Raw genomic sequence first — 14615 nt, 5'->3', positions numbered from 1 at the left:
CATACATTAAAAAAACATCACAGTTCATCAGTTCTCTCCCCTTAGACAAACTTCAAGAACTGTGGAGGCAAATAAATGCTGCAGTGTATCAGTTATACCGCCAAACATAAAAAAAACCGAAGGGTTTCAATTGCAGTTGGATAACATGACGAACGACGAAAGTACATACACGATTGACTGTGATGAAGTCGTTCACACTATTGAGTTTTCTCCGTATGAGTGGTCGAGTCAGCTGATTGCAATCGGCACGGATTACACGGTCACTATTACAGCATGTCGATTTCAGGTACCGGTAACAACAACGACATACAGTGATTTGAATAAATGAGTAAAGAGTATTTGCATCTTTTAGATCACATTTGTCTACAGTCAGGTGCGACTGTCTTGGTGATCATTAAACTAAGCCAGGCGTTCCTACCGTAACGCCTAGCTTTGGTCATATAGACTTCCACGCGGACAGTTTCACTAAAAGAAACGGCTCGAATCCTACCTTATTTTTGCGATCCACCGATTCCCTAAAAACCTCGAAATGTAATGTCAAAACCAGCATTGGTAAACCATCTGCAAACTTCAAGCAATATTTGATGGGTAATTTTTGTCTCAAACGCCCTGACAAACTACCACAACAACTGCATCAGGTTTTTAACTGGAGCACTCTTTGATGTTGGTTTGTTGTCTTCTTTGGCCGAAAAAACTGTTGTGGACCCCATCTTAAACTGTCATGGACTGAGGAAAAAAAAACATTGATGTGATGGAGGACGAATAAAGTTAGCAGAACGTGGGAATTTTCCACATCAGGTGATAGCCATATTTATAAGGTGCACTACTTTTTTATTAATCGTCAGAATCTAGAGTATATCTAGCACAAAGCAGTGGGTGCAAAGGCTTTAATACATATAAATAAACAGATTTTGGAAATTCTGTATTTATAACTTAAATAATCTGAAACAATGTGTATTTGACAGAAGGCAAAAAAATCGAATTTTTTTTTAAAATTTAATTTGAGATTAAGGCAGTCATGACTTAATTTCTTTAAAGAAGAACAATAAAATATCTTTATATTAAATTACACATGTTTTCTTTCAAAAACTTGTTCTGATTGCAGACACACTTTTAACTCTATGCCACTAGCATAGTGGTATTCTATTGTGGCTGCATTGTACTGTATTACTGTTTTTCTTTTTCCTCCAGGAAGAGAGCAAAGAAGTTGAAGATTTTGAGTACTCTCAGCTTAGACAGTTTCACCATGGAACAAGAGTGACAGCACTTTCATGGAGTCCAGCTACTTCTCTAAGTATCGTGCCAAAACTTGTAAGGTACTGTAATACATACATATTACAGAAGCAGTTGTTTATTGACTATCAGTAGACGTCGTCATTGATATTGAGACAAACAAACTTGATAACGGATAAATTTCACTACCCTCATATAGGTAAAATACGCCTTATTAAATATGGTATTAAACAGGCGGTCAGATAATAAAATACCTTAATTGACCTAAAATCCCGCCCACAAAAGTGCATTTTTTGGAGGCAAATAAATGTCACAAAATATTATTTTTGGTGCTGAAACTTTCCACTACAGTATCATCCCATGTTCCAATCAGGAAAAATGGACAAGTTTGTCATGGAGGAAATTTATAGTCAATCAGGGTAATTAATCATTTTGGGAAAACTCAAGGGCAGATAACCAATGTCCACGTTTACTCAAGAGGCCTGTATAAGATTTGCCAGTACATGTACAGTACTGTAAAATGTTATATGTTGTAAAAATGGATTCTAACAAATCTGCATCTTGATGTTTATCACATCTGATTCATTGTACCCAGATCATCTGGTAAAGAACCCTGAGTTCTTGGGGATAATGTAGTTAAAGGTTGTGTTAAAGTTTGAAACTTTGACCAAAGATGGGGACACATCAATGGTATAGTGATCACTATTTCTTGACAAAAGTAAGCTGGCGTGGTTTTCATAACTTACACTTGTATACATGTATTTCAGGTTTGTGACAGCAGGAGCAGATCACAAGCTAAGAATATTTTCTTCAGATTTGAAGGATGATGACTCTGTGAAGGTATGTTGTCTTGTAGAGAAAGGGAATATTTTATGCCGATTGTTTTTTTTTTGTTTTTTTTTTTTTTATACATTTCTTCACCCAAAGATGTTTGTTTGAGATGTTCCTTTACTATGATGGTCAATAAACCAGGGCAAGGTTTAGTTTTCAGTGTGTTAGGAAGGAATAAATACAAAAGGGCATCAGAGAGTGTAACTAGACAACATGAGGATGAGGATATTAAGTTAGATGTACTTGACCCCCACGCTCATAAAGTTAACTGAACCATTTTCCATCACAAGTATGTGTCAGAAAAGGAAATAAACACTTGTTTTTGTGTTTAAAAGGCAAATTTGAAATAATAATTTACTTCCTTTCCTTGAAATTATATGTACATAACTTTTTGATTTTTACAGCTTTTGGAGGGCCACACCTGCTACGTAAATGGGGTGACCTTTGACCCTGACAAAGGTAATCAGATCGCCAGTGTAGGGGATGACCAGACATGTCGGGTGTGGGGAGAGGATGGGGTTCAAACAGTCTGCTTCCCCCTGGGGTCACCTGGCATGGGGGTATGCTGGCATCATGAGGAACCCATGAAGGTACTGGGTATGGAATTTGTGTAATGTGAAATCACACTTTAGAGCAGGACTTTGATGTCAGATAGATCTAAAGTGTGTATATTTGTTTTTTTCATTTAATTGGTGTTTTACGCCATGCTCAAGAATATTTCACTTATACAACGGCGGCCAGCAGTATTGTGGGAGGAAGCTGGGTAAAATCCTGGGAAAAACCCACAATCATCAGCAGGTTGCTGACTGCAGAGGAAGCCATCATGAACTGGACTTGAACTCATAGCGACTGCATTGGTGAGAGGCTCCTGGGTCATGACGCTGTGCCGTGCTGCACGCTAAGCACCTAAAGTGTGTATAAGGTACTCTACATGCTTGTTACTCTGTATAAATATGGAATACCCACATGATTCATCAGTCTCTCAAAATCTTCTCTAATATTATTGAGGTGTGTAAATTTACATAAAGTAGTGTGGAGGAATTGTCATGTCTAGTTGGCTTCTTTAGGAAATTCCAAAAAAGACAATTTTTTTTGCAGTTTATTAATATTGGTTGGATATCTGCTTGATAAGAAACTGATATTTGTATTTACAATTTATCTTGCCTAGATATTGGTTGCCCAAAAGAATGGAATAGTACGAATCTACAGTTTACACAACCAGCAACCAATCATGTCCTTGGATTGTGGGACCTCTCCATTAATGGCTGTTGACTGGTGCTATCATAACTGCCTCGCAGTCGGGGTTGTAACAGGACCTGATTGGTTTATATTTGATACATCCAGGTCAAGGTAATAATAAATTTTCAGGTTTGTTATTCTCATTACTCACATTTACTGTACACATCTGTGACTGGAGTACTTCATTTCTCCTAAAGTTGAGCATTTTTCAGGTGACACATTTTTTTTTATACTGATAGAAACATTTTAAAGCCCTTTATGTGCTTATAAAAGTGCATTTTTACATACGAAATTTTCTGTTAAATACAGAAACTCGTTACTTTATAAGTCACCATTATATGGTGAAATACTGCCAATGTGGCAGGAGGAGAACTACTAATTTGTGTTCCTAGACACAAGGCTGAAATTGGAAAATGATATGAAGTAAATCATATGGAACTGAGCCAACAGCATGCTTCGAAAGGATTTAAGAAGAATAACACTATTTAATCCTCTAAAACTGAGGAGTCCTTCAAACAAACCTTTGATAGGTTACGTAAAATTGCCTGATCCCATGTGATAATATTCTTATGCGACATTGAATGAGGCAGATATGACAGGGAGTAAGGCAAGTTTATAGGAATGACATTATAAGCGTTGGAATTATAGGGTCATAGGCCGGGCGTCAGAAATGGGGGGATGCCGTGCATTCTTGTGTGACCAGGCAAAAGAGGTAACACAAAAAAAATTGAAATTTCTCAGTGATTCTCTGAAGCATATAATAGCAGTTTTTATAATGAAAAACTTTTTCATTTCACCCTGCTTTCAAGATGAACAGCATTTGACACTGACGTAGCTGTCGTTTCTTCATCACACACCTATGTAATGATTTGACACTGGGTAGCTGTCATTTCTTCGTTACACACCCATGTCATGATTTGAGCAATGACAAGAGAGTTCTATTTTATATATGCACAGTTCTTAATGAAAAGAGTTTAATTAAGCAATGGATTTTTTGGGCAGGTGTTTTATAGTTTTAGATGTTATTCTTGATGCATTCTTGATGCTGGGGTTTTTGTAGTTTTGCATGTTTTTCTTGATTCGTGGGTGAATCAGGGGTTTTTGTAGTTTTACATGTTTTTCTTGATTCGTGGGTGATTCAGGGTTTTTTGTAGTTTTACTTGTTTTTCTTGATTCGTGGATGATGTTGGGGTTTTTGTAGTTTTACATGTTTTTCTTGATTCGTGGGTGATTCAGGGTTTTTTGTAGTTTTACATGTTTTTCTTGATTCGTGGGTGATGTACTGTTCACAGCCGACCCATAGAAAGTCACCAAGCTCATGCAGAGGGTTGTCGGTCATTCCGGTGGTCAAAGTCCAGTGAGAACCTTATTGCATCAACAGGGCGTCCAGGCTGTCAGCTGAAAGTATTCAATTTGCGGAACCAAAAAGTAAGTCTCACAAGCTATATTAAAGCATAATCTGTAGTCACTGACTTACTGTTGCAATGTTTGCATGTTGCAAATTAGTCCTGCATTGTCTCGCCATTAGATTACATTTTTGATTGATTTATTTTATGTGGTTTTACACTGTACTAAAGAATTTATACGACAGTCACTAGTGAGGCCAGTTTATGGCTGGAATAAATGTATACCCATTGTCTGGTACATTGAGCTGACAATTAACTGGACATAAAACTTCAGATAATTTAATTAAAGGATATGTGAAGTTTTCAAGTCTTAAAATGCAGTTTAGGTTGTCTGAAGTTCACATAATAGTTCACTGTTACTCATCTTGCTCCTTGGGCAGCAGTCACTCCAGAAATTAAGTAGCCTGCAGTTGTGATGTCAACAATAATTGCCGTCAAACTAGAAGGAAGAGCTCGAATGGAGGGGGTGGGGTGGGGTGGTGGGGCTGAGTTGGTTCCACGTTTACCAATGACAATATTTTCGACCATTGAAGGATATAATGCATATGATACCTGGTAGATGTAGGTTATTAAGAAAGGCAAAATATGCCTTAAAAACCCCCCAAAACTTTTTTTTTTGCATTCTTCTTTTTTTGGCATAAACTTTCTTCATTTCCCTTAGAACCATGATTTTTGTTTTGCTATTGCTCTTTTTTCTGCATCCTTTAAGCTACTTTCTGAAAAATGTGCATGTCTTTAATATTGGTCCCTGTGGCTTACATGAATATCTCAGGATATCTCATTTTGTTGACAACTAGCTTACAGCATAAAGATTTCGTATTGAGTTTTCCACATGGTCGTTGTTCAAATATATCTGTGTGAAAACTTACTTACAAATCTGTTTCAGAAGTTTTATTAAAGGGATACAGAATTGTTTCTGATTGGCTGGTATGAGATATAAGCAAGTCCAGGCTATCCCAAGCCTGAGCTGAATTTTACGCATGGCAGTGTTACAAAAGCTGTAGGGTTTAACGCTGGAAACCCTAACCCAGGAAATCCACTGTCAGCCAATCACCTTCAATTCTCTATCCCTAAGAGGTCAAGATGCAGTTTTTGACTTGAGTCAATTATGCATTTTTGAATATAAAATTCAAGCTTAATCAGAGAAATGCAGTGTTACAGATTGCACAGTCGAAAAGAGCATTTTTACCCAGAAAAATTTAGTAGATCTAGAATTTTGAGCCTGAGTTAGAAACTTCTTTATGAAACCTGGCTTTAACTTGAAATTGTAAGCCAAATTAAAATCTTAAACATATGGCTCAGATAGATAAAACTTTGACCAATGATTCTGGCCTGTGCAGTACCGCTTAACCCAACTTATACCATCCAGCTTCAAAAAATTTCTTTCGTAAAGATTAGAATGTTAAAGTTTTTGAATGTCAAAAATGGAACTGTTATAACAGGCTCCTGTGTTAATGACCAACAGCTAAGGGTCCTTCACATTGTACTAATGTACAAGTGTGCCTGGTAAATTTGTTTAGCATGTAACTTGACAAACAAAATTTAAAAGGTATGTGTGGTGAAAAATTGTTTCTTTTATTTTCAGGTAGCAGTGAATAAAACACTACAAATCTCTAATGGCCTAAGTTGGCATTTCCGGCTGCCTGTCGTGGCTGTGGGTGGAGATAAGAAAGTTCATCTGTGGTTTGTGGAGACATCTTGAGGAGAGAATAAGATCTAAAATCATCAAAGTCATTGCATCATTAAAAGTAATCACCAGGGACAATATGGCTGATGGCGTGCTGCAGTCTGCAGAAATGTAGCATGTGAATCAGGAGAGATTTTCATCCAATTTCTTCTTCATGTTAGGCCCGCATCAATCTTGAAAATATGTCTACTCTTTCACTGTATGAGTAGGTAAAGATTCAGTCTGCCAGCAAACTTCAGAGAGTGTTGGGTTTCCATCCAGGCTCTGCTCAGTTTAATCCCACCATAATGCTGGGCACAAGTGAAATATTCTTGAGTATGGCGTAAAACACCAATCAAATAAATAAATAAATAAATAAAGGTAAAGCTTCCTGATTTTGCCAAGGGACAAAATAGCCTCAGAAAAATATCAGATTTAAACTTTGTATGTGCTTCAACCTTTTGCTTGATTGCAGGAGTTCTTTGTTGGCAGAAAGTTATTAGGTTAGAAAGGGTTGTTGGGAAGGTACATGTATGATGTTATCCTGCTGGGAAAATGTAGGTACCAAAAGTCCTTAAATATGCATCTTTTGTTTTGAGGGGGGGGGGGGGTAGGTCATTTACTGTAATTGTCAAAGAAGCAGCAGTGAATTATAAGTTGCCATTTCAATGTCGCTAGACAGATGAAATTCTGCCCTACTGAAAGGAATACAGAATCGACTCTGATTGGCTGACAGTTTAGATAGGATTTCGGGTGTTAAGCCTTGCAGCCTTGGTCATGCTTAAATAACTGGACCATACCTAAAATTCAGCTTAGGCAAATCATGGCCTGGACTTGCCTATCTCTCAAGCCAGCCAGTCAGAATCGATTCTGTGTCCCTTTAAGAAACAACCTTACAACCTATTATTTGGATTGAATAAAGTGGCTTTGAAGATTGATTTCTAGAGGACATTAGAATGAGCATTAGTTCTGTATCAGGATAGTTGGACTCTGATCGTGACGGGAAAGGCTGTGTTTATGAGGTGAGAGACTGTTTAGTCAATCATGCTTTTGACATGTAAGTGCTTAGGACTAACTGTCCAGAATTGATGCGAGTTCTGATACCTGTTCATCTTCACTTTTCGCAACAAGTTTACCGATCATGGCTGAAGAATTAAAGGAAAAGGCGTTTCACGAAGAGCCGGATGTGTCTATTTAGTTGCAAGGCAAGGCAAGGATGTATAGGCTAGCCGCAATTTGTCACCCCCAATGAAAGAAGTTCTGTAAGAAAAAGCATAAATAGTTGTCCATCAGACAAAAAGTCGGCTGTCCTCTTTATTCCGACCGCTGATGTGACGTAGATGTCTGTATGGATTGTGGGTGGGTCCTTTAGTACACTAACAGGATGTTGACCATACAACTTCTTAATTTATTTAACGCGGCTTTTCGATCTAGAGACTAAAATTGTTATGTGAATTTTTTTGGTTTATTGCCGCCTGTAATACTTTAGTCCTGTCACAACAGCATGTCCTTTATGGGCAGCTCCTGATGGCGGCGTTCAATTAAAAGGATACACCAAACGCTGATCCAGTACCCTCCGTGAACATGTAATCCTCGAGATTAGCATCACCCCCCACTCCATCCCAGGATACCGAGCCCACTTCCCCCCCCCCCCCCCCCCCCCACTTCTTTTGTGGTTATAAACGATCTGCACAAGATCTGCATGTAGCCTTCCATAATTTTAGGCGTCAAAACAGACGTAAACCGGTCAGTAATAGCCAGTTCCCAAAACAACCTTTAACACAAACAGGCAAAGAATTAGGAAAGTATGTCAAGGAGGAAATTAAGACAAATTCATATAAAACAAAAATAAGTCAACAGTTTTCAATGATGTTAGGCGCAAGGAATGTTCTAAGCGAACGAATTAAATCAGTATCAGAATCGTGTACCATGCTCTATACAAGTTGTCGATAATCAGTATGCGCATCTCGGCTTTGCTTTCACTGCAACCGTTCATATATCTAACGCGGCGATCTCATTCAGCAGGAAGAATATGCTGTCCCAGACCGGAATTAGACATAAGGATCAGTCTGTGAAGACCGTCATGTGTCGTCATGATTGGAAGGAAATCATGATGAAAGCGTCATTAACTCAGAGGAAAGAAACAAGAGACAAGAACTTTGCATTTATTTATTTAATCGATCAACCACTGATCAGTGAGGTCTGATCAAGAGTCGAATCCCGCATATTAAGTTTAAGACGTTTGTCAGATATACCTGGCTGAGGGCGGTGTTCTATTCGGGGCAATTCGGTGTCCATCAATCCCTCCATGAGCTTATCTGCCATAGTATGAATGACAATTGGGTGTGTCGTTTCACGCAAATCAAACCAATAAATAGGGCCCATATATATAAACCCGAATCAAATAAGGGTAATATTTGTTAGGCTTTATATGTGGTGATAAGATATGGAGAAGATCTCATGAATAGGTCGTCACAATGTGGTTGAAATATTGCCAATGCGACAGTAAACCTTATTCATCGATTCCAGTGAAAATGAAAATATGACATTTTTAGATCTTAAATGTGTTCAAGGAAGTTTATGTAATATTTTATTTGTGACAGAACAAAAGTGTTAGTGAAAAGGTCCGTTCTACAGTTTTTGTTCTGCAATTTTTTTTTCATCAGTTTGTTTTTCATGTATTCAAAATGCTGAGAAAAAATAAATTTCTTTGAAAAAGTACCAGAGAAGTTCGAACTCACATTGGATGTGTACTTTTAGCTGAAGAATAAACACTATCCAACATGAATCTAGCATTGTACGGTACTTGATTTATCAACGATTTACCCGGATTGTCTATATCAGTGTCTTAATTCTGGCTTGGCGAAACTAGAAATTGAAATGAAAAGGTAAAGAAACGATAAAAAAAACTGCATAACCTTTCATCACATAAACATGTAATTTTTTTATATATTTCTTTTTAAAAATCCAATATTTTATATAGTTTATGTAATTATGTGGTCTCCATTTAAGTTAAGGTCGTTTTAACTGAACAGGCAATTTACACAGGCAAGGGGTAAAGTAACGAACACTTGCGAGACCCAAACAGAGCGTTATAAATCGATACAGTTTACGTCCCCTCACAGCCTGGCCGCACGCGATGATAATAAAATGAAAGGTATAGGATGTGAGATAAGGGAACCCGCACGGAGTGTCAACGTTGTCAGCGCACCTGTACGATGCAGTCAAACAAGGGGGCGGTTAGCTACCGCGCGTCTTGAGTTACCGTACTCGTTTAAGGCTCCACGCGGACACATACACGCTCGGCAGCACACGGGTGGGAAAATAAACTAAGACCAATTACCTAATTGAGTTTTTTTTTTTCATATGGGCATCGTCTTAATCGGGTGAGAACCCGCGGGTAGTGGGTTACCTGAGAGACAGATGTGATAACAGCATGTGATGGAAAGAGGTGAGGGATTTGTAGGGGTGGGGTGGAGGTTGTGGTGGGGTGGACGATTGGGGGAGATGAGATATACACCGTGTTCGCTTAGGTGTAACACCATCACTGACATTTGTTAGTCGTGTTCAGTTTTATTTTGAAACCTTTGAGGGAATAATATAGCTATAGTGGAAAAGGAGCATTTTTGTTTCTAGAAAAGAGTTTATTACCATTGGATTTTGTCTGTGACGAAAACTATAGTTAGAGTTTATGTTGCATTAAAGAGAGGGGCAATGTGGCGTACAGATACGTTGTACATTGGAGGAAACACGGAAAAAAGTTGCAGACTTTCCAAAAAACTCATTTTTATGATCCTTCCAGATAAAATTATTGTGCTGAGACGCTTGAAAATTTTGTCTTATGTTACCTATCAAACAAATTTAAGCGATTTCAAAAAGCATGTACTGCTGTGTGCAGGGGACTGCTTCGGTGGCCTAATAGTTAGAGCGATCGCCGAGAAGACGGGACACCCTCGATCAAACCCGGATCGGGTCATATCAAAGTCCTTAAAAATGGTACTTGCTGCTGCCTCACTTGGCACTCAGCAGTGAGACGTAAGAGCAAGGAAACATGACTTACTGTCCCTGTGTCAGTATAATGTGACCTGGTCTGGTGTCTCCGGCATGATGCTTCAGTGGTGGCAGCAATTTGGCGATATGGACTCGCCCTGCCAAATGAAGACACAATACACACACCTAGCGACTCCACACCTATGATTGAAAAATTGCTAGGTACGATGTTAAACTCAAAACCTACATTAGCACACCATGTGTTTAGCTCCCAGCTTCACCAGATTTTAGACAGGTACGTGTTAGCGGCTTTGCTTTTCGATGAAGGTAACAAGTACACGATAAACACAGCCAAACATTTCCACGAGTGTTAATCAAATTTAATAACTATGTCACATAAAATTGCAATCAAGGTGCATTGTGGAGGTTTCTGTCCATTATTTCCAAATTTCTGGTCTGATTAAATCTTATATCCCCTTACATTTACCTTTTTTAATATAGAGTAGAAAAGCATAAGAAATACGACATCAACTTTTAGGAATATACGTCCTGCACCATGTCGGACTTTCTTTTCACTAAAAGATTCTAAGTCGTAGATCTTAATATGTTTTACCAACTGTCACTTACTAAGGCATATCCGCAGTTGTATAAGTGAAATATTCTCGACGGCGTTTAACTTCAATGAAATAAATAAAGAAATTAGTAAGGTATATGAAGTTTGAGCTTTGAAGTCGTAGGGTTTAGCTTAGGACATTTGTGAAACAGTGCTCTGCTCATTATAGCTCGGTGGTGATGTCGTTATTAATTTATAAAAATAAAAAATCTTGCATGCATGGCGCAAGCAAAATGTATATTTGGAGTTACTCAACGTTACTTTTCGCGCCAGAGCAATTGTAAATACACCTTAAGTAATAGAAAACATCAGGTTTTAATTTGTGATAAGGTATTTGCTGATTAACAGTGTAAAGGAGCTTGAATTTCCCTCCTGTAATGGTAAGATATCGTGACAATGGAGTTATGGCGAGAGTCCTTGACGACACTTCACCGGACATGACAAACAGTCATCGCGTGCCACCATGGATACCTCGTGGAATCGACAGCTCACGTGACGTCCTGATACCATCGATGATGGTTGATACGTCTAAGGCACCTTGTTGTGATCTCTCATCCAGTCAAAAAATCAACACTTTATTCTCACCCTTGGTGTAATCTCGTAGTTAATAGCGTGTGTCGCTACTCCCCAAACACGGATGTCTAGCTTTGTCTGTTCTTTCTCTTCTAATCTTCGTGTTTGACCACTATTTTTAATCTGTTAATTCCGGTCCCGGTATAAAATTCACACAATAAGAGCGGATTTGATTTCCAGTCCCACTGGACGACTTAATTTGAATGGTTTACGAATGCTGACAGCACGAGGCAGATCAAACACCCCGTACGTCACCCTAATTTTTAAACATGAAAAAGCGCTTTCAAAACTGACAGTGCGAAACATTTTTTATCTCGTTGAAGTCTGTTTAACAATTGCAATTTAATTTATCTCATTTATTACAATTTAATAGCGATGCAAACCAACTCTAAGTGTTTAAATACGCCGAAAGACGAAGCTTTTATTATATCAACTCTAAGACAAAGAAGGAAGCCTGAAATTCTCTTTCCGTGATTTTCGCCCGCTTAAGTTTAAATTACGCATGCTATATTGTTTTTTTTCCTGTTAATTAATTAAGACATAAAATGTGTACGATCCTTGAAGAATATAGACTTTTATATGAAAAAAAACCTGTTCAGTTATCCTGACGAATTTTTGTATTTTTTCTTATAAAGCATGTATATTTCTGTGATCTCCTGCCGCCAAATTTAGCAAAGGCGATGACCTTCCCTCTCTCGACAGGCCTTCGACAACTGAGATGAGAGGTTCGAATCTAGCCTGCTGGATAGAGGGCAGTAGTTTTCTCTGGATTGGAACATGTCACATCGTTGGCTGATGCCCTCACAATCACAACACAATAGTTTAACCATGTGAAGTAAATAAATATAAGCCTGATAAATATTAACCCGCCACTGACTACCTGGAACTGAATGTTTCATACGAGTCATTTACCAGGTTATTTGTAAATATTGGGGTTTCATATCAGACATTTACCAGGTTATTTGTGAATATTGGGATTTCATAAATAGACATTTACCAGGTTATTTGCGAATATTGGGGTTTCATATCAGACATTTACCAAGTTATTTGTAAATATTGGGGTTTCATTTCAGACATTTACTAGGTTATTTGTGAATATTGGGATTTCATAAATAGACATTTACCAGGTTATTTGTTATTTTTGGGGTTTCATATCAGACATTTACCAGGTTATTTGTAAATATTGGGCTTTTCCAGGTTTTTTGTGAATATTGTGGTTTCATGTCAGACATTTAACCGGCTATTTGTGAATATATGTGTTTTGTATTAGACATTGTGAATATTGGTGTTCATTAGACATTTACCAGGTTATTTGTGAATATTGGGGTTTCTTTGACATTTACCGTGTTATTTGTGAATATTGGGGTTTCTTAGACATTTACCAGGTTATTTGTGAATATTGGGGTTCCTTAGACATTAACTGGGTTATGTGTAAATATTAGGGTTTCATATAAGACGGTTATCAGGTTATTTTGTGAATGATGGTGTTTCATGTCAGATATTTACCGGGATATTTATGAATGTTGGGGTTTCATATCAGTTATTTACCGGGTTATTTGCGAATATTGGGGTTTCATGTCAGAAATTTACCGGGTTATCTGCACATAGTGGGGTTTCATGTCAGAAATTTACCGGGTTATTTGCGAATATTGGCGTTTCATGTCAGAAATTCACCAGGTTATCTGCACATAGTGGGGTTTCATGTCAGAAATTTACCGGGTTATTTGCAGATATTGGGGTTTCATATCGGTTATTTACCAGGTTATTTGCTAATATTGGGGTTTCATTTCAGAAATTTACCGGGTTATTGGCGAATGTTGGCGTTTCATGTCAGAAATTTACCGGGTTATTGGCGAATATTGGCGTTTCATGTCAGAAATTACCAGGTTATTTGTGAGTATTGGAGTTCCTGAAACATTTACCAGGTTATTTGTGAATATTGGGGTTTCATATTTGAGATTTACCAGGTGTTTTGTGAATATTAGTGCTATTAATACGTCAGATATTTTATCAAGTTACATTGAAAACTTCGGGAAATTCCACCCATTCCACTGAAACGAAGCATCGTCCTTGCATAGTGCTTGCATTGTGTTCAGCACATACAACGTTGTCTTTCCATAAAGGTCCTACATGACGTCATATGTAACGCTGTACATAGGACAGATGTATACAGATCACAAAATGAGATGACGGCCTGATGATGAGAAATTACCCACCTCAATTCTGATACAGAAATTTCTCTCCTGGTGGTGAGAAATGACTCCAGGTTATTTGTCAATAATCACCACAAGGAGAGAAATGACTGTCTCTCCTTGGGGTGAGAAATGACTGTCCCTAATTCTGACATAGAAAATTTTCTCCTTGCGGTGAGAAATGACTGCCCTTAATCCTGACATAGAAATTTCTCTCCTTGTGGTGAGAAATGACTGTCCTTAATTCTGACATAGAAATTTCTCTCCTTGTGATGAGAAATGATTGTCCTTAATTCTGACATAGAAATTTCTCTCCTTGTGGTGAGAAATGGCTCCCCATAATTCTGACATAGAAATTTCTCTCCTTGTGGTGAGAAATGACTCCCCATAATTCTGACATAGAAATTTCTCTCCTTGTGGTGAGAAATAATTCTCATATAGAAATTTCTTTGCTTTGGTGAGAAATGGCTCCGTAATTCTGACATAGAAATTTTTCTCCTTTGGTGAGAAATGACTCTCCGTAATTCTGATATAGAATTTCTCTTCTTGTGGTGAAAAATGACTCTCAGTACACCCCTTGATTGTCATGAGAGCTGGCTCTCCTTTTGATGTTAAGCGAATCTCTGTCTATGGCCAAATTAATTGAGCGAATATTGACTAGACCTTTAAGATTAACCTTATTCGGAGTAGTCTATCCAAAACGCCTACACGTGGTGTTACCATATTCTTACCAACTGAAATAACATTTTTTACAGCACCTGTCGGTGCGGCATCACATTGTTAGAAATCCGACAACACTTGATCTCCATTAAATTCCCAGACTCCAAACCAGGTATTAGCAAATCTTTACCTTCAGTGTTTTCAACAACAAA

General features: G+C 38.0%; 1 protein-coding gene across 1 annotated transcript; it reads left to right on the top strand.

The window, feature by feature from the left end:
• Positions 1 to 49: 49 nt before the first annotated feature.
• On the top strand, positions 50 to 8018 carry LOC135481925 (nucleoporin Nup37-like). Its single transcript, XM_064761704.1, has 7 exons — positions 50 to 286; positions 1192 to 1316; positions 2001 to 2073; positions 2469 to 2654; positions 3233 to 3414; positions 4596 to 4731; positions 6295 to 8018. Exons 1-7 carry the CDS (start codon positions 146 to 148, stop codon positions 6409 to 6411), a joined length of 960 nt encoding a protein of 319 aa, XP_064617774.1. The 5' UTR covers positions 50 to 145; the 3' UTR covers positions 6412 to 8018.
• Positions 8019 to 14615: the final 6597 nt, after the last annotated feature.

This window comes from Liolophura sinensis, chromosome 1 (genome assembly GCF_032854445.1).
Source record: "Liolophura sinensis isolate JHLJ2023 chromosome 1, CUHK_Ljap_v2, whole genome shotgun sequence".
Taxonomy (NCBI): domain Eukaryota; kingdom Metazoa; phylum Mollusca; class Polyplacophora; order Chitonida; family Chitonidae; genus Liolophura; species Liolophura sinensis.
This window is presented reverse-complemented; position numbering and strand designations above follow the sequence as displayed.